We start from the raw sequence: 25,532 nt of genomic DNA, 5'->3' as shown, positions 1-25,532 counted from the left end.
AGGCCAAGCAGGACTTGGAAAACATGCACTAATGCCTAGCACCTAGTAGGTGCTAAGGAGTAACTGATAACAAGCCTGCAATTTTCCCTTCACACCATGACTGTAACAAAAATCCATCTCTTTCAGCTTCATTCAGACCTTCAGGGCTTCTCTTTCCTGAAGCAGTTCTTAAGGCTCCACATTCCTCAGGAAGTCTTCCTCACTTCAACAGACGAGCAATCCCTTCAGGCCTATCATCTCCAGGTGCAACGGGCACCACATCTCCTACTTACTCAAAACTCCACAACGTGTATTTGTTACACAGGTATTTATTCGATAACGACTTTCTAGATTTAGTCACCACTTGAATCATTGCTAAACTCTTTTCGTATCTCATCTGCATCACAGTTCTTCACCGTGGATTGTGAAGTCAACAGGCCAGGGTGAACCTGTCAGTTATGACTTACAACGACTGGCATGGTGCCACCATCAAAGAGTTCTGGGTAAATGGTTGCAGAGAATGAGGAGGAGGATGGAGATGAGGGTCCTGAGGAAGGGTCCAGACAGGCTGCCCAGCCCATGGAACCTGAGGCCTGCAGAAGGCCTGGGATCTGCTTTCCCCTCTGCCCTGAAGGGTCCATCTATGGGCGATTCTAAGGCACAGTGGTAAAGGACATGACTGGCCCACCAAGCGCGGTCCTCTGGTCCAGTGGCAACCCCTCGCCTAGGACACAGTGCAACAAGCATCCCATTCAGAAGATCTTCCTGGACACATGCAAGCAGCATTTGCTAATGGAAGTGGAGACAAGGTCCCTCTTGGAAGAGAGCATCCCAGAAGACACTCTGCCCCAAGAACCAACCAGGTCCCTTACGCGTCCCTGAGAACAGCAGCCTGGGAGCAACCAAGACTTTCAGAGGCTGACAAGGCACAGAGTGGATGAATGAAAAGGTAATAATACATGGAAAACAACAGTGACAACTTTGGCTTATAAAACCTCCAACCTGAGGCAGGGACATCAGTGTCTACCAACATGCAAAACCAGACATGACCGTAGCAGATGGTTATCAGAAATGTTTTAGCATTTCCCACACTGCCTTCATCCCACCCCCTACAAACACACACAAACACACACACACACACACACACCCCTGCAGAATAAGTCAGAGGCTGGCATCCAGAGCCTGGTGTCAGGACAGAACTCTTGGCACTCTGCACTAAATCACCATGATCAGTCCTATCTAGACAGCAAAGGAACACTGGCCTAAGCTTGAATGGCAGGATCTGTCCTGGGAGGAGTCAGGCTGCACCCAAGACTGCCAGATCGGGAAAGTCTTTCACTTCTCCTACTTCGCTGAAAGGCTGTCCACCCTGGTTGAATGTCAGCTTATACCGTAACCGAATGGGCTCCTGGGCAAAGATAAAAGACCTTAAATTAGTGGGGAGTGACAGAGAGATGGGCCCAGAGTCAAAGCCTTTACCCACCCAGTAGTCACCAAGTAACAGTATGCATATGTTAACTCCACCCAAGTGAGGCATACCCTGGCCTCGACCCTCTGGGACTACAAACACGAGGGGAGCCAGGAAGACACCCTGGGTGTCTTCCCACGCTTTAGCAGCCCTGAGGTGGAGCCCAGCTAAGACGGCTGGCCTCACCTTTCCAGAGGATTCCATGGAGCTAGAGAGTGTATGGACCACTCCCTTGGTCCACAGCTATGACAATCTGGACACAGATCTTCCAATCAGCCCCAGAGGAAAAGAGACTCCAGCAAGGGACATTCCACCAGCATCCCAAACAAACTAAGACCTCAACACAGTTCTCTCCACCTGCCAGGCTGCCTCCCTGGAGTTCAAGGGCCCCCATTTCCCTGCTAGCACCGGTACCAGAACGTACTTTGTGTGGATTGTCCAGCAGCAGCATCTGAGAGATCACAGCTGGAGGCGTCAAAGGACTGAAAGCAGGAAGCTTAGAGCTGGACGCTGGCTGCAGTTTCACTCTCATTGACTATTGGGGGAAGAAATCCAACATATAACTCATTCCTAACAAATTACAGCTTTAATGAGGGAGATCTGGTGAACAGGAGAGCTTGGCCTCCACCCCACCAATGCCTGAAAGAATATGGAAGACCCTCCCACCCCACCCATACACAAAGTGTATCTGTAGTTGTGTGGTCAAAGGTCAGCTTCTGAGAGGCAGAACATGAAGAAAGCAAGCACATCCTGCACTGAATTCTAACTGCCTCTCACTAGCTCCATGACTCTGGGCAAAATACTTAACCTTTCTGAACCCTGGACTGATAATTTTAAGATAGAGGTAATGAGAGTCCATGCCCTACAAAATTACCATCAGTGTTAGAAAGTGCATGGTTTGGGGCGTCCCTGGTGGCCGGGTGGTAAAGAATCCACCTGCCATTGCAGTGCCAACGCAGGGAACAACTAAGCCCGTGTGCCACAGCTGCTGAGCCCCAGCTCCCCAACAAGAGAAGCCACAGTAACGAGAAGCCCAAACACTGCAGCTGGAGAGTGCACCCTGCCAGCCTGGATGGAAGGGCCGTTTAGAGGAGAATGGATACATGCGTATGTATGGCTGAGCCCCTTCGCTGTTCACCTGAAACTATCACAACATTGTTACGCTGCTATACCCCAATACAAAATAAAAAGTTTAAAAAAAATAGTCCCCACTTGCCACAACTGGAGAAGGCCCGCGTGGAGCAACAAAGACCCAGCGCAGCCATAAATAAACTACAAAATAATAATAAACTAAAAATAAATAAACCTTTAAAAAAAAAAAGAAAATGCAGAGTTTTATTTTTGTCTGCCTTGAATCCTTCCTTTCAGGACAGGGCCCTTGCCCATTTCTTGTGATTCTAGTCTGGCTGTTAACCTGTGGGTACTGACTTCCCTTGAGAAAGGGATGTAATGTCCTACTTGGCCAGAGTACCTCACATCCCTGAACACGAGTTACTGGCCTGAGGTATACCAGTAACATATAGAATGCCTCATGCCAGTTTATTCTGAGATAAAAAGAGTTAAGGCCCATGTAACTCGAGCTGCCGGCGGCCATTTCCTGCTTTGCGGAGACTGTCCGTGAGAGAACAGGCTCCAGAAGGGAAAATCAAAGTCAAGAGAGGGAAAGTGGCAGGCTCTTAAGGAACTGTTCACAAACCTACCCGAATCCAGCCGTCTGTGAAGGCACACATTCAGGAATCCCCAGTTAACTGAGCCAACAAAATTCCCGTTTTATCTTAATCTACTTTAAGTGAAGATTCTGACCTTTCCATCTCATAGATAATGTCCCCACAAAGGACCTGATGCTCAAAAATGACAGCCTTTATTGAAGAATTCCAGGGAGTGGGCCAGCCGCTGACTCACCTTTGGCACAGCCACTTGAAACATGATGTCCCAGACGGGCTGGGTGGCCGTGCTCATCATGGTCAACAGGAGCACCTGCACCTCTGGGTGGCCGGGAGCTCCAGTCTGAGAAAAGTGGAGCAGAATTCTGAATCCATTCCGGTCGTACACGATAAGAGGTGGCAGGCTGCCTGGCAGAGAAGGACCCAACCAAGAGGATCAGTGCTACTACAAACTCCCCTGAAGAGCGGCCACGCTCGAAACAGATGCGCACCTGTCACCAAATCCTCCTCTTCTCCACTCAGCACGGCTCCTGGGCTCAACGCTCTGCACCTCCATACCCCAAGTCCTCATTAGCTCCAGGGGACTCCTGTGACATTCCAAACTGATCTCTCCCCACCATCCAACCATCCATTACCAGTTAAAAAAACAATAATAAAAAATTCAGAAAATAACTTTTTTTGAGCAAGAAATGACTGGATGATTAAAATAGCATATGGGGACTTCCCTGGTGGTCCAGTGGCCAAGAGTCCATGCTCCCAATGCAGGAGGCGTGCGTTCGGTCCCTAGTCAGAGATCTAGATCTCGTGCGGTGCAACTTAGTCAAAAGGAAAAAGACCCTGTGAGCCGCATGCCAAAACTAAGATCCGGAAGAGCCAAGGAAGTAAACATTGAAAAATGATGTGTGAACACCACAAAAAATACAGGGTACCACAAAGGATGAGACAGAAAACACCTTTACCGCTCCCCAGAAATAAGCACTGCAAACATCCGGGCCTCTGTCCTTCTGGTCTCTCTGTATGACTATATACACATACACATCCCTTATATTTAATTTGACAAAGCAGTAAAGACAGCAGAGCTTTCTAAATTAATCAGGTATTGGAAACACTAAAGGGATTGTCCTAATTTAGCTAAGAAATAATTTCAAAGTTAATTTGGGGAGAAAGATACATGAGACTAACTATAAGAAAAGGAGGGGGAGTAGGGCTATCTGCATGAACAAATACTCAGATATGGACAAAGCTGCAACTCAAAACAGCAAGTAAAACAGACCCAAACTTGAGAATTTAACATGTCAAGAAAGTACTTTTGAAAATCATTGGCTAATTCAGTAAGTGGTAGACAAACGGCTAAACATCTTTTGAAAAATTTAATGAAGATCATTATCTCATGCCAAATATCACTTATCAAAATGCACATTATAAAAACATACTTTAACAATGAAACTGCCAAAGATTTAAAAGACTGAAAATATTCATGAGGTATGGTGGTGAGGTTATGGGCAAAAGGCAACCTTTCTAGAAGGCAACTTGGTAGTGAAGGTCAAAATTTTAAAAGTCTACACCCAGCATTTCCTCTTTTAAGTATATTTCCTAATGAAATAATCAGGGAAGTTTTAAAAATGGGTCTCCATTTATTGCAACGAGTTGTTCACTGTTTCCTGCTCATGTATCAGGGTGCTGACCAGAGGGAGTCACCTTACTTAGCTGGGCCTTCAGTCTCCTTCCCTTTGTAATAAGGGAGGTTAATATCTATGTTTCCTGCTTTAATGAGGATCCTTAGAGGAAGATGCTCACCAGTCAAATTCTTCCTTTCCTTCTAATTCCAGCTCTCCCAGTTTATCTCAGGTCACACTGAACATTCCCTTCCTGAATTCCAAATGAAGATCATGTCCCTATGTGGACTCAAGATCCCTAATTAAATTCTGCCTGCCAATATGCTTCAGAGTCAACCCCATGACAGAAAACTAAGAAGAATATCAGCAAAGAGACCAGGAAGCCACCTGCCTTATCCTTTGCCTGCAGGCGAGATTCTGAAGATTAAGGGCTGCTATGGCTTTTAATAGTAAATAAAGCAGGATATAAAACAGTATAAACCCCCATGTACCTTCCCCAGTTTAAGAGCCACTCCTATCAATCCAGAGTGGATAAAGCTGGGTGTCTAATAGAGAGGGAAAAAAGAGTGAAACTGTACTTACTGGGCTTAACAGACTCCAAAGGGACAAACACTTGAGCCAGAGGAGTGTTCTGGGAAGATGGGGAAGGAGCCAAAGGCCCGGCCTCCCAGGACCAACCTGGTGAGGACTTGGTACCTGGTGGTACTTCCTTGGGGATACTTTTCTGTGGAATATAATTCCTGCAAAGAAATAATAAGACTGGAAAAAACTGTAGAGAAATCTGGGAATCTGATTAGACTTTCTGAAGAAAAAGGGAAAAAATAAATGTAAATGTGTGTGCATATGTGTGTATGTACATATTTTCAGGGTGTATGAGTTTAGAAAAGTAATCTAACCCATGCTTCAGTTTTCTTATCTGCAAAATGGAGACATCTTAATGTTTACCTCATAGGGTTATAACAAGAATTAAATGAGAAAGTGTATGAAGTGTATCTGCATGCACACAATAAGAACCCAATAAACTAATTAATGTCGTCAGGCAGTCATGTTACACTGGCCGCATCATTCATACTTCATGATTTTGTCCCTTTGGAACACAAATCAAAAACACTTTTGGAAAACCTAAGTCCAGACAGAAGTGACCCACCAAAATTAGAATGTCAAGCGGTGATAAACAGCAAACTGGGAAGAAATCCATTAGATACAAACAAGAATGACCTCCCAGCACAGCTCCATCTCCACCCAGTTTGGAGGTCTTCACCAGGCACACAGGCTCTCAGGGAGCTGTCTGGGGAAGGCAAAGTGCTCCAGCCTTGCCAGAGGCAAATGGACAGGATCTATGAAAATGTGTTTACATTCATACCTTAGAGCACCTCTCTTTATATAAATCTGTACTACAGAAACTTTCCAGGTGCCTCCACACTGGAAGTTATGTAAATATCTGCAAGAGGGAAATGACTAAGTATACATTATATGTATATGAAAGCGTGAAAGCAAAAGCGAAGTCACTCAGTCGTGTCCGACTCTTTGTGACCCTGTGGACTGTAGCCTACCAAGCTCCTTTGTCCATGGGATTCTCCAGCCAAGAATACTGGAGTGGGTTGCCATTTCCTTCTCCAGGGGATCTTCCCAACCCAGGGATCGAACCCAGGTTTCCCACACTGGAGGCAGACTCTAACCTCTGAGCCACCAGGGAAGCCCATATGAATATTATTCAACTATCAGAATGAGGCAAATTTACATAAACTGATGAAAATGTATCAAAGATGTGTGATATAAAAAACCAGAGTGGGGTTCCCCTCGTGGCTCAGTGGTAAAGAATCTACCTGCCTTCACGGCCTAGGGCCCATGCTCTGCAATAAGAGAAGCCACCACAAGAAGCCTGTGCACCGCAGCTAGAAAAAAACCAGAGGAGCAACAAAGACCCAGCACAGCCAAAAATAAAATTATTTTTAAAAAGTAAAAAAAAAAAACCCACAGCAGAGTACAATCTATAAATTATAACCTCACTTGTGTAAAACAAGCCACGTATTACTATACGTGCAGGAAAAAAGCAAAGAAGGAGCATTCAACCTCGTCTTTAGGGGATGGCATTTAGGATCTTCTATACAATCTATTTCTCTAGCGATTAAACACTGCTGCAAACTAGTGAAATCAGGAAAACAGCAAACCAACCTATAAAGACCAAGAACATCATCAGCAGCTACCGCTGATGTTACTCCTGAAACCCCTTTCCAGAGGTCCTGGCCAAAACGTGTGCTCTCCTGACCCGGGGTGGATGGGGAGGTAAAGGGGCGGCACGCAGTGCAGCCCTTCAGGGGGAGCAGCAGCCCAGCAACTGCACGCAGGAGCGACTCTTCTCGGCTCCCTGCCCCCAAGACTCACCGAGATCCTGGAGGCGGCTGTGGGGAGAGGAGGTCCAGCAAGGTCCCTTCTGTAGAGGGGCTCTGAGCACCGCCAGCTGGCAGCGTGCTGGTGGTGGGGTTCTTCTTTTCCTGACAGCAATTCTGACCTGCAACCTGTCAAACCAGGAATGGCTTAAGGGCAGCGTATAAATGACTGTGAGCCACAGTCACACCAGGGCACAGCTCTCCTGACCCTAAAGCCACTGCAGAGCAGGCTAACCACGTTTCCCAGGGCAGGTGGAGAAAGGGCGAGAGGGCCTGACTCCTGAGCAGACCTTTGGTAAGTAAGCAAGAGTCTGGATACAATGGAAGAGGGCAGGGATAGAAGAGCAAAAACAAGTCTCCCTTCAGGGGTTCAAGCCAGACAGTGGAAGAAAAGAAAAGGCTTTGGACCTCCGAGTCCACCAAGAGCCACCAGGCCATGCTGTCACCATCCACCCTCCCCGGGGCACTGCTGCCTTCAGGAAGGCAGGTTTGAGGGACCTCCCCTCTCCTCTCCAGCCCCCAGGAAGAGCCTCCTTACCTTGCTGGGAACTGGGGCATCACTGATTCCTGCAAGGAAGGAACACAGTGGAGGTGCATATCAGTAACTACCTGATACAAGCCGGAGACTGATGCCACCCTTTCTAGAGCCCTCGGAAAGCCTAGACAAAGCAAATTACCGGAACTCATTCAAGTCCTGGCAAATCTGAGACTGGGGACAAGGAAGACCTCTCCGAATTTCCCAGTATAACCCGATTCTTTCTAAAAACAGGCACACACTCCCCAAGGGAATGGGCCTACTCTCTCCCTGGGAGTCAGGACCGCTCTGTGCCGGCTCCCCCCAGACACCACCCTTACCTAAGGCTGCCAGGTCTTGATGCAGTAAAGACGGCGTCACAGCCCCAGCCTGCTCAGACCCGCTATCCTCCAAGTCAATCAGGGGGCAGTTCTTCATGCAGCCTGTTGGATTCTGAAAGACTAGAAAACAGATAGGAAAGTAAATATGAGTGAAAGCTCCACTTCCCTCAGGCCTCCTCCCAATCAAAAGACATCACACGGTCCCCCCTTAGCACACCCCTGAAGAACCTTCCACTGCCATTGATTGGCTTGATTCACAGCCTTGAGTGGCATCTGAAATACGAAGCAGCCAGAGGAACTGCCTTCCCATCCCTGCCATCACAGAATCCTCTTACACTCCATCCAACCAGGACAGTAGCAGAGCGGATTGCTCCAGCTCAGAGGCCTTTGAGGTTCTGACCACAGCCTATCAGAATCATCTCAAGTGCTCGATAAAAACTTGGGGCCCAGCTCCAGGCAATCTAGGTCCAAAAAGGTCTAAGAATCTGCATTTCAAGCACTATTTTAGACCGATTCTGATTTAGCTAGCCTGGCACTAGGAACCACTGATGGTCAATCTTCTTTGGTGCACAGCTCCCCTAAGTAAGCACTCACAAGAGGCACAATCTGAATCTGGTACCAGAATAGCCAACACTTCTGTTTACAAAGCTAGCTGCTGCCCAGCAGTCAATCCGTGATGGCACATGGGGCAGAGGCTGGCTACATAAAACCAATTCTCAAGGGAAAGGGAAAAGAGAGTGTGTGCTCTCATTTCTATACCATAACCCAGAATGTTCTGAGGAGTCAGTTCTTTCCCGGGATTTGCAGGCTGCCCCACGACAAGGAGTGGAAGATGCTCTCTGCTCATACCTCTGGACACAGGGATGTCTTCCACAGAGCTGGCCACTGTGTTCCCAAAGGTGACACGGCCCTCCATCACCTGTTTGTACAGCAGAACTCCCTGGGTGAGGAGGTCATTTGCCTGGAGAATCTCCGCTGAAGAACGAGAGAAAAATCAGAATTCCCCGTTTAGCAACCAACATTCTCAGTCTTTTTAAAGCCATCCACAAAGCAGCAACCACACAGCTCTACCATGTTCAGTATGGCCATGCCTCCTGCCCCCAGGTCACAAGATCAGGCCCCTGGCAGACCCAGTCACTCAATCGCTGAACCTCAACACTTCCTTCTCAGGTTGGAGGAGGAACCAAATCTTTTCACTTTCTTGGTCTGTACTGCCCAGTATGACGGCCAACACTTGAAATATGTCCTTTCAAATGAGGAACTAAATCTTTAACTTAGTTTTAATTAAAATTTAAACTTAAAGCTTTTTCGTCAATGTGGGTGCAAATATTAAAAGACATTTCTGGGACTTTATTCAGTCATTGGAAAGTGTGTAAGGAACAATTTGGTACATGAATCTACTTTTTCACCTGTAAATTTCATAAAATCTAAATACAGATCAAGCATTCCTGATGAAAACTGGACATCCAAATTGAAATATCCAAATAAAAAATGTAGTAGATTTCAAAAATTTCAAGGGTATCTCATGGTCTGGTTTACCTGCAAGAAAATCTCTCCTGGGAGAGAGAGAATAGCAACAGGGGCAGGGGCTGTATGTAACACTGCAGGCCACTGTGCTAGGAGAAGCCTTCAAGAGCGACCAACTATTAATTTAATGTCAATTTTTAAACTAAATGGAAGTGAACAAACAAGAGGTTGAATGTTGTATTTGGCATGTGCAAGGTGTTTTAAATTTCATTCATTTTGACTTCACTGCAACCAGAGAAAATAACAGGCTTAGAATAATTACATCATTAAAAAAAACCCAGAAAACCAGATACCATGGGCCTCGTAACATCACCTATGATGTATTCTTGTTCCTCCCTGACACACCCTCATTTGAACCTGAATCTGAACAACCTTCCTGATTCAATTTATAAGAAATCAAGAATTTCAGAAATAACAGGAACAGAGAAACATTAAACACCAGGGGAGATGCCATCAGAAAAGTGAGACCAAGAAAAAGGACACGTTTTTCATGAATGAAATTAAAAAAAAAATAAAACAAAACAGGAGGCTAGCCACCAAAAGAGACTTAAATACCAAGCATGGTTTTCCTTTCTGGTTCTGATTTATAACAAACTTTAAAAAAGAAAAAAAAGGGTCAGCAAGAGATGATTAGAGAGAGAAATGCCCAGGAAATCTGAACACTGATAGATTACTCCGAAATATTTGGAATTTGCTTAAAAACAGAACCGGGAGTGTGGGGAGGGGGAGGACAGAGGAACTGCACAGTACAAGAAAAACACGATCAAGGCTGACTGTGAGCTGGTAATTGTGATCGGAAGGTGAAGAGGACACGCAGATAGAATCCCTTTTACGTGTTTTGAGATCTTCCATAAGATAAAAAGCTTCAGCCATTTCTATACTTGTGTCCAGGATTTCAGTTCTCCCACGTGCCTTTCACTCCACACTGGCCACCTCGACGAGGCTCCCCAACCCAGCCCCTGAAGGCACTCTGGGTGTGAAACCTCCCAGACGTGCCCCTCGCAGCTGCTTCTCAGACCTCTCAGAGGTTCAGTTTTTCTGCAAGTCTCCAGTGGGAGCTGCTCTTCCTTCTACCCCCTTCACACCCAACTCACATGGTAAACCTCCACCCTGTTCTATGCTTGCAGACCTGCTACTCATTTCTTGTTCAAGCCCAGATTTCTCTGAAAATTGTAAGGATCAACTCAATCAATGCCATCCCCAAGCACAACCACTGGAACACCTGGAAGCCACCGTCAAGTTTCTGTGTCAGCAGCACAGAGGAAGCCCCATGGCAGGCAGAGAGCCCCACGCGGGTCCTACACTCTGGGGTGTGCGCTGCCTATGCCTGGAGAAGACCGTACCGAGTGCCTCATCGTCGTCGGTGGTGTCACTCGCCAGCCGGAACAGGGTGGGCCGCAGCTTTTCACACCTCTCATACACAACCTAGAAAATAGTTTGTTACATAAAATTCTCACTAAGTGCGTTATAAAAAAAGAAAGCTCTCAAGATGTGTAAATGTGGAGAAATGGGAACTCTGAAACACTGCTATCACAAACATAACATGATACAATCACTCTGGCACTTTTTAAAAAGTTGACTATACACCCAGCATATGGCCTAGCAATCCCACATTGAGGCATTTACACAAAACGGTCCTGAACACAAATGTTCAGAGCAGCGTATTTCATAATCACCTGAAGCTGCAAGCAACCCAAATATCCATCAACAGACGAACGGATACACATATTGTGGTACATGCTCACCAGTTCCTCCAAAGGAGAGAAGCCTAACCATCCCCCCCAAAAAGGGCAGGGGTGGAATACTGTATCATTCCCTTTATAAAAGAGCCTAAGAAACGTAAATTAATCAGAAGTCTTTCTCAGTTGTGTCCAACTCTTTGCAGCCCCACAGACTGCAGCCTGCCAGGTTCTACTGTCTGTGGAATGTTCCAGGCAAGAATACTGGAATGGGTTGCTACTTCCTCCTCGAGGGGATCTTCCCGACCTAGGGACGGAGCATGTGTCCCTGGCATCTCTTGCACTGGTAGGTGGATTCTTCACCACTAGTGCCACCTGGGAAGCCCCAAACTAACTAGAAGGGGAAACACCTATCAGTGGTTGCTTGGGAGAGAGGGAGGAACAGGAGGAGGAGAATGAGAAGTTTGAGGGGGTAAGGAACATGCTTGTTATTTTGACTGTGTGAGGGCCTCTTGAAACCTGTGCATATTCTCAGTATGTCAGTCATACTGAGTCCTTCCTGCCTTTGTTTTTGAAAAGAGTACCTGCAAGGCCGCCTGGTCTGGCGGGGCCTGTGCCGGCTTGCGGTACGTGCTTAGCATCTCCTGCAGCACCTTCACGTGGCTCCGAACTTCCTCCACAGCACTGACCCTCTTGGACACCTTCTCCGATTTTTCTTGTTCCTTTCGGGAGAAAGACGATGAAGTGAGGGACAGACGCTGTGGATAAAGCTTGAATGTGCGCCGGGAGAGGCATGCTGTGCTGTGCAGAGCTCAGGGAAGCCACCGAAACACTGAGTGGGTGGAGTGTTCACTCAGCGGGCAAGAAGATGCTCAAGGTCTGGAATTCCTGGGACAGACAAGGGGGAGCATGTGTCCACTGTATTACCAGCCTCCATCCCTCTGGAAAGGAAAATCCCATACCTGGATTCCCACACCAACACTGGTCACTGAGACAGAAACCAGGGTCTGTGAAATGCTTTGAGCTCTTGGACAGAAGTACTTGGAAGCACACAGAAGTTTCTGCTTCCAGGCACCACCTTGCTACCCTTCAGGGAGATCACAGCTGTTCCCTGGTTCAGGGCTAGGCAGCTGTCTCTTCTTCCAGCTAACTGTACCCCCCCCACACACACATACTGTCCCTGCTGCCAAGTTGCTTCAGTTGTGTCCAACTCTTTGCAACCCCATGGACTATAGCCCATCAGGCTCCTCTGTCCATGCATGGAACTGTCCAGGCAAGAATACTGGAGTGGGTTCCCATGCCCTCCTCCAGGGGATCTCCCTACACTGTCCAGCCCCTGTCAAATGCTGGTTCTGCAGAACCCCCTGGAAAATGCCCACCTCCTTGACCAAATTCTTGATCAGCCGGTTTGCAGCCTGAAGATCCTCAGGATGGTTGCTTTTCAGAAGCCTTGTCAGAAGCTGGAAAGGGAACACGACTCAGTGAAACTAATTCCCTGTGTCAAGCGGCTCAGAGCAATAGCACCAGCAACAGCAGAATTACCCGCCACAACAGCTCGCACATTAAATGCATGACCTTACTAAATCCTCACGATGACGAAATAATTTAACGATCGCGAGCATCATGACATTCCCCACAGAACACCGGTGTTTCAACCGGGAATGGAGATGGATGTCCAGGAGACATCCGGCCAAGTCTGGAGACATTGTCGGTGGTCACAACTGGGGGCAGTACTGACATCCAGTGGGTAGAGGTCAGGGACACCTATACATCCCACCTCACAGTGCATGACAGCCCTCAACAAGGAAGTTAACTGGCCCAAAATGTCAATAGTACTGAGGCAGTCTTAGACCACATACTCTGATGTGAGAGACCTCGGGAATCTCGTCCACTTTGTTCCCAATGCCTAGTGGAATGCTTGACACGTGGAGTCACTCACTCTTCATTGGATAGATGGCAGGAAAGATGAAGAGCCATCTTTCTGAGCACCGCAGTGTCTAAGCAGCTGTCCCAAGCTGACACCAGACTGACTTTCTCAGGAGTCCACGCCACACCTCTTCCCCTGCTCCTCCTGAGGACCCCGCAGGAGAGGAGCCGAGGGAAAGCCGCCCAGAGCCCAGCACAGCTCTGCTCATCCTGCCCACAGCGAGCACCCAGATCCAAGGGAGGAGGACAGCTGACAGGTACGGCTGGAAGGCAGAGGGCACCAGAAGAGACCCATCCTTGGACTGGAGTCTTCCTGGTCCTACACTCATCAGACCTTGTGAGCGACCGAGAATAGTAATGACCAAAAGCACTGCCACCTTTCAGAGGTACCCTGGAGTTATCCCCGAGTCGTGGCCTAGGTTTGGACCACCTTGCTTCTCCCTCCCCTCTCCTTAATGATGTCTGAAGAGCAGCAATACTGGAGGCAGGAACGGAAGGAAAACGGGCAAGATCGGGCTTACTGATGCTTTCTCTTTTGATCTGAACCAACGTGCAACCCATGCTTTCCTCCCCACTCCCCTTCCCCAAACACTGCACACACTCTGGATACGACTGACCCCCCACACTACCCACTAGGGTTGGCCTTTTGTACCTTCTTTCCCCCGGGAACACCGAACAGATAAGGTGGAAGACCCAAAGAATAGGTCACTTATTTGACCTCTCCACGAAGACAACATACAGACCCTAAGACACCTCTCTCTGCTCCAGAGAGAACTCACCCCACCTCCCCACGTGCCAGTTCAGATCAGAGGGTACTGGAGGGGAGTCCCTCAAAGAAGAGGTCGGCTCAGACTCCAGGTTGGCCTCCACGGTCAGCGAGAAGCTTCTTACCTTTGACTTTTCTTCATCAGCATCAAAGATGGAGCTCTTGGGCCAGGGAGAAGGTGGGGGCAAGATTTTATCCACTGGAAGTTTAGGGTCTTGCTTTATTATACCTAAAAAATGCAATTCATGGATATGCTGATATCAATACCTGCTGACATCAGCAGGATCCAGTATAAAGTCCAGAAACCCCTGGTTCCTGATCTCCCACCAGGAAGACACTGTCAGCGACCTTAAAGGGAAACACCCAGGGCACGATCAAGGCTCTGTATCCTCCCTTGGGAGAATCCCAAGTCGGGGATGGTCAGAGCCAACTAAATCAGAGCAGAGACAGTCCCTAAGACTAGCAGTCTACCGTCCCTACACTATACAAATACTGACCACCTTCTGCAGGCACACAACCTCTCAGGGCCCAGAAATTAGTGTAGGATCTTTGATACTCATAAAAACACTGAGTGCATGTGACAGGGAAAAAAAATAGCCCACCCTAAATCCGGTTCCTCCCACAGAGCCTGAGAGAAAAGGAACGTGGACTCCCAGCTTCGACACAGGACACACTCTGGAGCTCACTTCACAAGAGGAACAGGCTCATTCTCCAAGGGCCTCACAAAAAGAGAAGGGGAAAGGCCCAACGGTCCACCGAAATCCTCTCCCCAGAGAGAAGCCTCACACTGCTGGGGGAAGGACAATGTACCTGCGGTCCTTAGAAGAGTGGTGAAAACCTAAGGCAGCTGGAAAAAAAGAACAGAAAAGCCTGCACCCCTGGGTGCAATGTGTCCTGGCCCCAGCCCGAGATGGGGTGGAACAGGATCACAAACAGGTCCCTCCAAGACCAGGGACGCATGCCTTCCTACGACCGAGGCTTAATCAGAATAGAACCGCCACTAGCGCCAGGCGAAGGGCATCAGGGAACAAGTAATAAGGGTCTACTGTCAGCATAGGCAATGGAATAAGAACTCTTCTGAGATGTAGAGCAAGAGGAAGACCCACAGCTGAGAGCAGAGTAGATGCTGCGAGAAGCTCTCTAGGCGATCAGCCCCCACCTCAAACACAAGCCAACACCAGAGGAATCCGAAACCTGGCATAGTAAGGGTAACTATAGCAACAACCATCTCAAACCCAGCTCAATTCCTGCTGAATTCTTTACCATCTGAGCGACAAGGGAAGCCCAAGGACACTGGAGTGGGTAGACTATCTTTCTCCAGCAGATCTTCCTGACCTAGGAATCAAACCGGGATCTCCTGCACTGCAGGCAGATTCTTTACCAACTGAGCTATCAGGGAAGCCCCAATTCCTGCTAACCAGAAGGAAAGGTCTGCCCACTTTCAGGGATTGAAATTACTTCCATCAGCCTCGATTACTGTGTCTACTGGGCACAAGATCGCCAGCTTTCACCCCAAAATGACAAACTGTACAGAAAAGCAAGAAGGAACCACCACTGTGGGAAGCGAACGCAATGTAGTCAGACCTTGTTTCTTTAGCATCTGATAAGCATCTCGGATCTTGATGTCCTCTGGAAACCAGACTGTCCAACTGAAGAGTATTTCAATGATTCTTCCCTTAACTTTTTCCGTACTCCAGGAGCCTAGGTACTAAAGATAAAAAGGAAAGGGAATTACTGAGCTGAAGGGCCTTAGCGAGACAGGAGAAAGGGCTGCAGGACATAACCTTCAAAGAATGACACAGATGTTGAGGATACAACATAACCTAGTCAGAACCGAATAGGTGCAAGATGGTGGTGCGATTCGATTTCTAGTAGACCTGGAGCCTCATTACACACTCACTGCAATACATCAGCTAAAGACACACACACAGCCACGACAGTCCCAAGCCTGACCATGAGAGGCCAAAGAGAGAACAGTGGCCCGATTCCTGGAAATCTCCACCCTGCCTTCCATAAAATAGTTGGACTAATCCTCCTACTTGTTACCCTATGAAATTACTGAGCCCACAAAAACTACCCCATATTTCAGGGCCACTCTCATCTTCTGAGACAGCTTACATTCTATCTATGCAATGTATCCCTCTACAAACAAATCTGTTTTCCCACTTAGTTCTCAGGACAGAGCCCCCTTGCCAGCCCACTTGCAACCCTCACAAGCATTCTGTATTAATAAATCTACTTATCTATATTCTGCCTCTTGCTGAATCCCTTCTGTGCTGAGACATAAAGAACGTGAGCTTCACAATGTCATGTGGCAGCTCGGATGAGAGTGGGGTTTTGGGGGAGAGTGGATGTATGTATATGTATAGCTGAGCCCCTTTGCTATTCACCTGAGACTATCACAAAATTGTTTATTGGGTATACCTCAATACAAAATGTTTTAGGTGTTAATAAAAAATTAAAACAAAACAAAACAAAAGAACCTGAGCTTCAGTAAGTCCTGCTTTTAATTAAAACACAGTGGGGACTTCTTTGGTGGTCCAGCAGTGAAGACGCCATGCTCCCAGTGCGAGGGGCCTGAGTTTGATCCCTAGTCAGGGAACTAGATTCCACATGCTGCAACTAAGACCTGGTGCAGTCAAATTTAAAAATTAAAAAAAAAAAGAGAGAGAGAGACAGTGGGTGTTAATCCCAGCCCACAGGTTCAAGTCTCAACCTAAGTTTTGGCTGGGTTCAAATCCCATCCGAGTTGGGCAGTTTCATTAGTAGATGGCCCAGCCCACAGTATCACTGAAGAGATGGCAGCTAAGAAGCAAGCTGCTCAAGTTGGTTGAGTGAGGGAACAAATTATCTGGCATCCGATCCCAGCACTCTTTCTGAGTTTCAAGGAGTCCACCTCCAAAGCCATGAAAATTCAATCCCACCATGTACTGGCCTAGGTTAGAGCCGCTGGGGGCACTCATTTTTTTTTTTAGTGTGGAACGAAAATAAGGTAAAGTGAAAGGAACTGCTGAAACTCAAATGTTTTGAACCATTATTTCTTAAAAGATCCTCTTAGGAAATCCCTGGTGGTCCAGTGGTTAAGAATCCGCCCACCAATGCAGGGACATAGGTTTGATCCCTGCTCAGGGAAGATCCCACATACCGTGGGGGCAACTAAGCCTGTGAGCCGCCAATGACTGAGCTCACACGATGCAGCTACTGAAGTCTGTGTGTCCTAGGGCCCGTGGTCCACAATGAGAGAAGCCCCACAACGAGACGTGCACAGCCCCTGCTTGCCTCAACCAAGACACAGCATGGTCAGAAATCAATACTGCTGCTGCTGCTGCTAAGTCGCTTCAGTCGTGTCCGACTCTGTGCGACCCCATAGACGGCAGCCCACCAGGCTCCCCCGTCCCTGGGATTCTCCAGGCAAGAACACTGGGGTAGGTTGCCATTTCCTTCTCCAATGCATGAAAGTGAAAAGTGAAAGTGAAGTTGCTAATAAAAGATCCTCTTAAAATAAATAAAAGGATTAATCCTCATAAATAAAAGAATTTTGGAAATTATATATGTGATAGATATAATTTCCAAAATATTTGACCTTTCTCCTCAGTTCCTCGTGGCACAGAACTTCAGAGACCTTTGGAATTTCCTAAGTGATAGGAAGGTCTTTGTTATTTACGAGTCCTCCCCAGGGACCATACCCCAGTTTATGCTGAATATTGCTGGTGGACACCTAGCTTCAAGGGAGGGGCTGACCATGTGATCAGAGGACTGGAACTATGTATCTCATTTACACCCTTTAAAATAAAAGGATATTATTAAGTATAGTGCTTCTCTGTGTTCTGTGAATCCATCCAGTGAATTAGGCAACCTGGCAGAGGGGGTCAGAGGAACCTCTGAACTAGTGGCTGGTCGGGCAGAAGTGCATGTAGCTTGGGGATCCCCGAGACTTATGACGGGTGTCTGAAGTGGACGTAGTCTAGGTAGAACTGAGCTCTTAACCTGTAAGGTCTTAGTGACACCCACAGCGAGTGGCACAGAGAGGGGCCAGGCCCCGGGCGCTCACCTTTGGGGACAGCACTTTGATGAGCTCGTTCAGGAAGCGGAACTTGGCCACCTCGTTGTGGAACTTCTCCCCACAGTGGTTCACACACATCTCCAGCACCTGCACAGACACAGGACCCCCACGAGAAGGTGAAGCCACTGGCTCCACAGCTCGCTCCAAACCTGTTAAGCATTGGCTGGGACCATGGCCCAAGACTGCGGTCACCAAAGTTTGGGAGAAAAGGTGAGACTTTCAGATTAAGTAAAAAAGCACTTGTTTGCTCTTGTAACTGACAAGTTTGTGTCCAGGAAACCGCTCGGTGGGGGACTCTGAGGTCACCCCACCTGTTATGGAGACCCTCTGAGCAGATGAAACTGGTCAGAGAATCACTTCCTTCTTTCTCCTCAGAGGCAGAAATCAGACATGGAATATTCAAGAACTGTCAAACTACGGGTTACCTGCTGGCATTCAAGTGACAAACTGGGCCTGTAAATGTTTTCTTGGGTCCACACCATTAACATTTCAAATCAGTCACAAATACTGAAAAATCCTGAGACTTTATCTGGATTTCCAGTTTCTCTTAAACAGGAAGTTCTAGCAACACTGGGCCCACACTCATCCCTGGCAATAGCCAGCGGGTCCTGCTGTGTAGCGGCCCTCTTTAGACTGGACGTGGTCTCTCTGGTTCTTTGGTTCCGCCCGTAGGTGGCTCACTCACTCATGTTACCAGTCTGGCCCTGTGGACACTTGACCTTGCCAGTCCTGGTCTAACAAGGGCAAAAGGAAATAAAGCCTTCCTTTCCTTCCTGCGCTCTCCAGGAACAGATCTACAATGGGGCAATCTGAGCCCAGAACTCCCTCTAGCCTGTGTTCTAAAGGCCAGAGAAGGTGAACCTCTCAGAGGCTCTTTCCCACACTGAAATGCTAGCCTTGGGACAGGAGAGCTAAGGCTAAGGGGCAAGCCAAACTCACCGTTAAGGCATAAAGAGCTTCTTTCTCTTGCGGAGACTGGATTTTGTGGGCCAGCAGCCAGGGCGCATGGGTTGAGCTAAGGGAAAACAAAGACTCTGGGCGGAGAGGAACACATCAACTGGTCTGGCTGAGCATGCTCGGTCAAGTCCCCTCTCCCTCAGGAGCTTGGGTCCCAGAGCAGAGGCAGGATGTGACTGCACACGACCATGCACGAGCCCCCGAAGGAGGTCGGCTCCCAGCCACCCCCACGTCTCATGGCTACGCTTCCAGAACATACCATCCTCTCCCCAGTCCACCCACCCCTACAGCTCCCAGACCTGTATGTAACTTGGTCTAGAGCAGCACAGATCTTATTTGTTATTTGAGAACTGCTCAGTCAACCTTGGAGCAGAAAATGTGATCAAACTTCTTGTTCCTTTCAAAATGAATATTCAACAACATGGAGATAAAATATCTGGATAACAGACTCATTCCTCAAGTTGCTATCCAGGGGACTTCCCTGGCAGTCCAATGGTTAAGACACCACACCTCTACTGCAGGAGGCAGTTTGATACCTGGTTGGGAAACTGAGATCCTGCAGGCCGTGCTTCACGGCCAAAAATTAGGCGGGGAAAAAAGTTCCCATTCAGACACTTCAGAAATCAAATGCAATAAAATCTTAACCTCTCTTCCTCTGCTTTTTCTTAAAAAAAAAAAAAAAAAAAAAAAGACTGTATTTAAATTAGCTTAACAAGCTTCCCTGGTGGCTCAGTAGTAAAGAACTCGTGTGCGATGTAGGAGCTGCTGCTGCTGCTAAGTCGCTTCAGTCGTGTCTGACTCTGTGCGACCCCATAGACGGCAGCCCACTAGGCTCCTCTGTCCCTGGGATTCTCCAGGCAAGAACACTGGAATGGGTTGCCATTTCCTTCTCCAATGCAGGAAAGTGAAAAGAGAAAGTAAAGTCACGCAGTCGTGTCTGACTCTTAGCGACCCCATGGACTGCAGCCTACCAGGCTCCTCCGCCCATGGGATTTTCCAGGCAAGAGGACTGGAGTGGGGTGCCAATGCAGGAAACCCAGGTTTAATCTGTGGGTCAGGAAGATCCCCTGGAGAAAAAAAATGGCAATCCACTCCAGTATTCTTGCCTGGGAAATCCTATAGACAGAGGAGCCTGGTGAGCTACATGGGGTCGAAAAAGAGTCAGACACAACCTAGTGACTAAACAACAACAAAAGCATCTACTGCGGCTCTGAAAGGGACATTCAGAAATATGCTGCTAAATATAGTATAATCTGCAAATAAAAAAAATTTTTTAACAGGAGTACACTGATCTTTCACATTACTATGTACCCTAGTTACATTCTATCCCTAACATTCAGAGAGCTCCTCAGCAGTAGTGTTTCATAAAAATTATTTAAAATTTTTAAAATAATTTTCCAAGAAAACTACAAGAATTTGCTATTTCTAGAAAAATAACATACTCAGTAGATCATGGAGGGAGGAAAAAAGGAAACAAAGCCCAAGCTACGTAAAACAATCCTGAGAAACACAGGCAGGCACACATAGTCTGAGGTGCCTGTAGAAGTCGGGCATGTGTGTGACGTCACCTTACCCGTTGGGATCAGTGTTCACTTGGTCACAGAAATTCTGGATAGCTGACCAATCCTGTTCTGACATGCTTGGGTCTGTGGCTTTATCTGTCAAGGAAATAAAAAGTAAAACTGAAGTATAATAAAGGGAAACATACACACCGCTCCACATCTCCACCCCTCAAAATAGGACACCAGCCAAGGGCTGTGTATATCACACCTCCCGAGGACGGCACCCAGCAAGCAGACATCTGGGGGGGTCAGGGGTCGACCATACTCATCACTCAGGCACGGGTATGGCCCATGCCTCAGGGAGTGCTGACTGCATGAACGAGCAAACTGGTTCCCCAGCTGCTATCCTGAAAGGGGCTCCATTCCCAGGGCAGGGGTTGGCTTCTGTGTACCTTCTTCATCCCCATGCTGACCCCCCACCGTGGCCCTGCAACAAGGATGGGTACAGGCCAGCATCTATGCATAGGCCACAACCTGCAAACTTCTCTTTTATTTTTTATTTTCATTTTTTTGGCTGCACTGGGCTTTCTCAAGATGCAGCGTGTGGGCTTGGTTGCTCCACAGCATGTGGAATCTTTCTGGAGCAAGGATTGAACTCATGTTCCCTGTACTGGCAGGCGGATTCTTAATCACTGGACCACCAGGGACCACCTGAAGTATCTAAGCTACTCCATTTTGTTAACAGAAAAACTCCATTTTGTAAGGTTCCGGGAAAAGAGCCTTTGGAAATCCCCTGACCTCACCCCACCACCCACGAGCCAATCGGACCCCAGACCAGAATCTCCTGACTTAACGTTCAGGAACTTGTGGTCTACCTAGGTAATAGGGACCAACACACAACCCTTCGAAAGAAAGTGACCAATCGGACGTCCCCCTACCTAGAAATTCTTTTTTTCATGAACACTCCCTATATAAGCAATGTAATCCAAAACCCGGGGCTCCTCCCTGTAGCTGCTGCGTCAGTAACGGTGGGGCCCCAGCTCGAACTTGGTAATAAAAACTCTCTTGCTTTTGCATCGGTTATCGGCTCCCTGGTGGTCACTGGGAGATTTCGCGACTTCGGCATAACACACCAAGAACCTGGAAGCTTCTCAGCCATGTGACAGGAAAACTAGAACTTACAGTGAAGCCCTGAGCAGCTCCCAGCATGTCTCCGAAGTAACAGGCCGAAACCTGAGCCTCCGCTTATTGAAATCCTCTGTCCTACCTAAGCAGCTTCTCCACATCAGTGGCTTATCCTGTCTGACAAGAGGACCTCTTTGCCTTCACTCCTCAGAATGCTGTTTCTCTCTGCTACCATACACATATGCCCAAGGAACCCAGATCCAGTCACACTAGGGTCTCCCCCACCAAACATTCTTATTTGTATGTAATCTGAGGACGTGCAGCATGAAGGGACCAGGGCACAGCCCAGAGCAGGAAACACCTGGAGAAAGGGGGCTTATCAGAAGGCCTAATGTAAGCCCACGCTCCACTGAGGGGTGGGGCCATCCCTGACTTCCTGGAATCTTTGTGACTCCTTCCTGGTGCTAGATGGTAGCAGCTTCTTCCCCTCCCACTGTGGCCACCTAGAATCCCTGTCCCAGCAAGGATGCCCGGCTTTCCAACTGAAACAAGCCACATTCTCATAAAGTAGTTGCCGAGACTGTCTTTGTCCTGCCCTTTCATAACACTTCCCCTACTCCCCACTGTCCAGCTTATCCTGGACTACCCGGCTCTCCAATGAAACTTCCTATTGGTCCTGACAGAGAAGCTCTTTCAAACTCTGCAAGTAAGTAACTTTCATGGTCATACTTCTGACACTATTCCTTTTGCCTGAATGTCCACTTCTCTCTTCTCTATCCATTCTCGAGGTCATTCTGAATTTCCATCTGCTCCCAAAAGCCTCCTCCACTGCTCCAGCCCCAACTAATTCTCCTCCCTTCTGATCACTTTAAAGTCTACAGGGGCTTTCCTGGTGGTCCAGTGGTTAAGAATCTACCTCCCAGTGGAGGGGAAACAAGTTCGATCCCTGGTCCGGGAAGATCCCGCATGCTGCAAAGCAACTAAGCCTTAGCAACCACTGAGCCTGTGCTCTAGAGCCCAGGAACCACAGCTACTGAAGCCCACGTACTTAAAGCCTGTTCTCCACAACAAGAGAAGTCACCGCAATGAGAAGTCTGCACGCTGCAACTGAAGCGCAGCCCCCACTCACTGCAACTAGTAAAAGCGCTTATGCAGCAATGAAGACCCAGCGCAGCCAAAAATTAATAAATAATTAAAAACAAAAAAGACTCCACAGTCAACTAGAATTTAACTTTCCAGAAGGCAGTCACTTTTACGTCATGTGGAAGTCGCATGCCCCTAGCTCCACCATCAGATTCAAAGGACAGGTATTCAATCCCCCACCTTCCCACCCATCAGCCCCATCCTAAGTGAACAGAGACAACAAAGAAGAGCAAAGCAATCAGGTTATCAGTTTCCCCACGCTCCTCACCTTTTTCCTCCTCAGAGTTCTTTCTCTATGTCCCACCTTTCAAAACGCTATTCACCCTTCGAATCCCAATTCAAATGCCACTTCATAAGGACGTTCTTAATCTATCACCCACCCCCACAAAACAGAAGCCATCTCTTCCATCTCAGAAGACCCACATCCTACGTGCTCTTCTAGGACGGGAATCTCCAGCTCCATCCTTTATTAGTTACATGTCATTGGACTCTCAGAGCCCTAGTTTCCTCAACTATTAAATAAGGAAAACGGTACCTTCCCCGTGGAATATCATGAGATTCTCAAAAGATACTGTCTAAGGCTTCCCTGGTGGTCTACTGGTTAGGACTCCATCTGCCTGTGAATTACGACTACAGGGTCCACATCCTGCAACCACCGAAGACTGTGCACCTCGAGCCCATGCCCTGCAACAAGAGAACCCACTGTAGTGAGAGGTCCATGCACCGCGACCAGAGTAGCTCCCGCTTGCCACAACTAGAGAGAGCCTGCAAGCAGCAACGAAGACCCAGTGCAAACAAATGAATGAATCTTAAAAGAAGACAGTGTCTGAAATACTTAGTATAGCAGCAAACAGTAATCAATAAAAGACAGACAATCTTGTAACAGTCTTTGTGTTTTCCTTTAAAAATATGTACACGACTTAGTACACTTAAACTTCAAAAGTCTCTTCAAAACTAAGGCAGAACCACTATTTTCCCTATAATGCCTGGTACAGTGCCTTAGGCACAGGCACAAAATAATTACTCAGGAAATAAACTGAAAGCTGAAATACTCAAGAGAGTCTGATTAAGGAGATCTGACTGTACTGTACAGGGACCTCTACTCAATGCTCCGTGGTGACCTAAAGGGGAAGGAAATCTAAAAAGAAGTGGATATACGTATATGCATAACTGATTCACTTAGCTGTAGAGCAGAAACTAACACGACACTGTAAAGCAACGATACTCCAATAAAAATTAATGAAAAACGGAGACCTGACTCATCTGAACTACTTCTTTCTGTATCATTAAAACTTCACAAAGCTTCAGTTCACAAGGTCAAGCTTGACACCTAAAAGACTTTCAGACCTCAACACATGACTGTGTGACAGCAGTTCCCCAACCTTTTGGACACCAGGGGCCAGTTTCATGGAAAATAATTTTTCCACAGATGAGGAGGGGGTGGCGTGGGGGAGGTGGTTTCAGGATAATTCAAACACATTACATTTACCGTCGGCTCTCATATGAGAATCTAATGCCACCACTAATCCAACAGGAGGTGGAGCTCAAGCAGTAATAATGATGCGGAGCGGCTGTAAATATATTAACAGATGAAGCTTCGCTCACTCACCTGCCGCTCACCTCCTGCTATGCAGCCTGATTCCTTACTTGCTGCAACCTGACCGGTACCAGTCTGTGGCCCGGGGGTTTGGGGAGCCGTGCTCTATGACCCAGAGGCAGAGGAGAGCAGGTAGGACCCTGTTCATCAAGCAGAATCCAGCTCTCTCCCTCCTCCCCTACCACCAAGTCACCAGGTCTTCCAAAGAAAGGAAGGGAAAAAAAAAAAACTCTACAAGCTTAAATAATGTTCTAAACCCCTAACCAGGGCAAAGCAGCAAAAAGATCTAAAAAGTAAGTAAGTTTTAAAATTTGCTATATCTATATCATAAGGATTCCCTCAAGGTTTTTCACAGCTCCCAAATAACTGCAATAATAGTCATAGCTGCTGCCCAGCCCCCCAACTTTGTTTTTTAAGAACTTGCTTTGTGTCAGACATGACGCTGGGTGCTTTCCTAGCATCCCTTTCCTGTAATCCTCAGAAAACTGAAGCTGGTACTAATGTTAGCTCAGCATTTTATAGATGAAGAAATCTGCCCAGTCACAAAACTGGAAAATGACAAAAAAAATCTCAGGTCTGCCCAATTCCACGGCCCAAATGTCAGTCTTCAGATCTCTGACAAAGACAGGGCCTCTTTTGGGAACTAGGTTCTTTGACCTTTTTACCACTAAGTTATCAGCTCCCTAAGGCAGGAAGGAGGCCTGTCTCATTCACCTCCCCACCCTCCAGCACCTAGACAGTCATCAGCAAGGATACCTACTAATGAATGAATGATTCATCTTTCACTATTCAAAGTCTGACCAGTTGGCTGGACATACTGCTGATACCAGGAGACGGCTACTCCAGTTCTGAAATAACTGGGTCTCCAAACACCTAATCCCATCCTGCCAAGCTATTTCAGTGGCCTTGAGCACGTCCAGAGACAGTAACTCCCAGAGGATTTTTAAAAATTTAAAAATTTTTTTAAATTAAAAAAAAAAAAGAACACAGCCGAGCCCTCCAGCTGTGAGTGAAATGGCTTTTTTTCCCCCCAGGGCAGTGGGGGGTGTTTAGGGGGCCTGGTGCGAGTCTGCAGAATCTTAGTTCCCCGACCAGGGACTGAACCCAGGTCACAGCGGAGAAAGCACTAAATCCCAACCACTGGACTGCCAGGGAATTCCCTGAATGGTTCATCTAACAGTGACTAATTCAAAAGCCAAATCATCTCACATCAGCCACCCCCCCACCCCACCCCCAGGGCCATGACCCTGACGTTAAGAGCAGCCAGTGCTAGTC

The 25,532-nt window shown here is 47.5% G+C and overlaps 1 protein-coding gene across 3 annotated transcripts in view; it reads right to left on the bottom strand.

Annotated features, from left to right (window-relative positions):
• Positions 1–292: 292 nt before the first annotated feature.
• Positions 293–25,532, bottom strand: part of GGA2 (golgi associated, gamma adaptin ear containing, ARF binding protein 2) — a 28,858-nt gene continuing 3,618 nt past the window's right edge. Inside the window, exons 1-17 of one of the 3 annotated variants that reach the window (XM_052657008.1) lie at positions 23,196–23,242; positions 20,464–20,548; positions 18,873–18,948; positions 17,922–18,020; positions 15,455–15,578; positions 13,996–14,099; positions 12,558–12,638; positions 11,763–11,900; positions 10,843–10,924; positions 8,822–8,947; positions 7,973–8,092; positions 7,656–7,684; positions 7,113–7,246; positions 5,310–5,467; positions 3,350–3,519; positions 1,872–1,982; positions 293–1,387 (exon numbers count right to left, since the gene is read on the bottom strand). In XM_052657008.1, coding sequence (XP_052512968.1) covers positions 1,277–1,387; positions 1,872–1,982; positions 3,350–3,519; positions 5,310–5,467; positions 7,113–7,246; positions 7,656–7,684; positions 7,973–8,092; positions 8,822–8,947; positions 10,843–10,924; positions 11,763–11,900; positions 12,558–12,638; positions 13,996–14,099; positions 15,455–15,578; positions 17,922–18,020; positions 18,873–18,948; positions 20,464–20,548; positions 23,196–23,214 — 1,767 coding nt within the window. In that variant the 5' untranslated portion in view covers positions 23,215–23,242 and the 3' untranslated portion in view covers positions 293–1,276. Of the gene's footprint in view, positions 1,388–1,871; positions 1,983–3,349; positions 3,520–5,309; positions 5,468–7,112; positions 7,247–7,655; positions 7,685–7,972; positions 8,093–8,821; positions 8,948–10,842; positions 10,925–11,762; positions 11,901–12,557; positions 12,639–13,995; positions 14,100–15,454; positions 15,579–17,921; positions 18,021–18,872; positions 18,949–20,463; positions 20,549–23,195; positions 23,243–25,532 lie in introns of those variants that run through there. The other 2 variants (XR_008200946.1, XM_052657004.1) reach the window with 2 other exon arrangements.

Source organism: Budorcas taxicolor, chromosome 2 (assembly GCF_023091745.1).
Source record: "Budorcas taxicolor isolate Tak-1 chromosome 2, Takin1.1, whole genome shotgun sequence".
Taxonomy (NCBI): Eukaryota; Metazoa; Chordata; class Mammalia; order Artiodactyla; family Bovidae; genus Budorcas; species Budorcas taxicolor.
The sequence above is the reverse complement of the archived record's forward strand: the minus strand, read 5'-3'. Positions and strand labels throughout refer to the sequence as shown.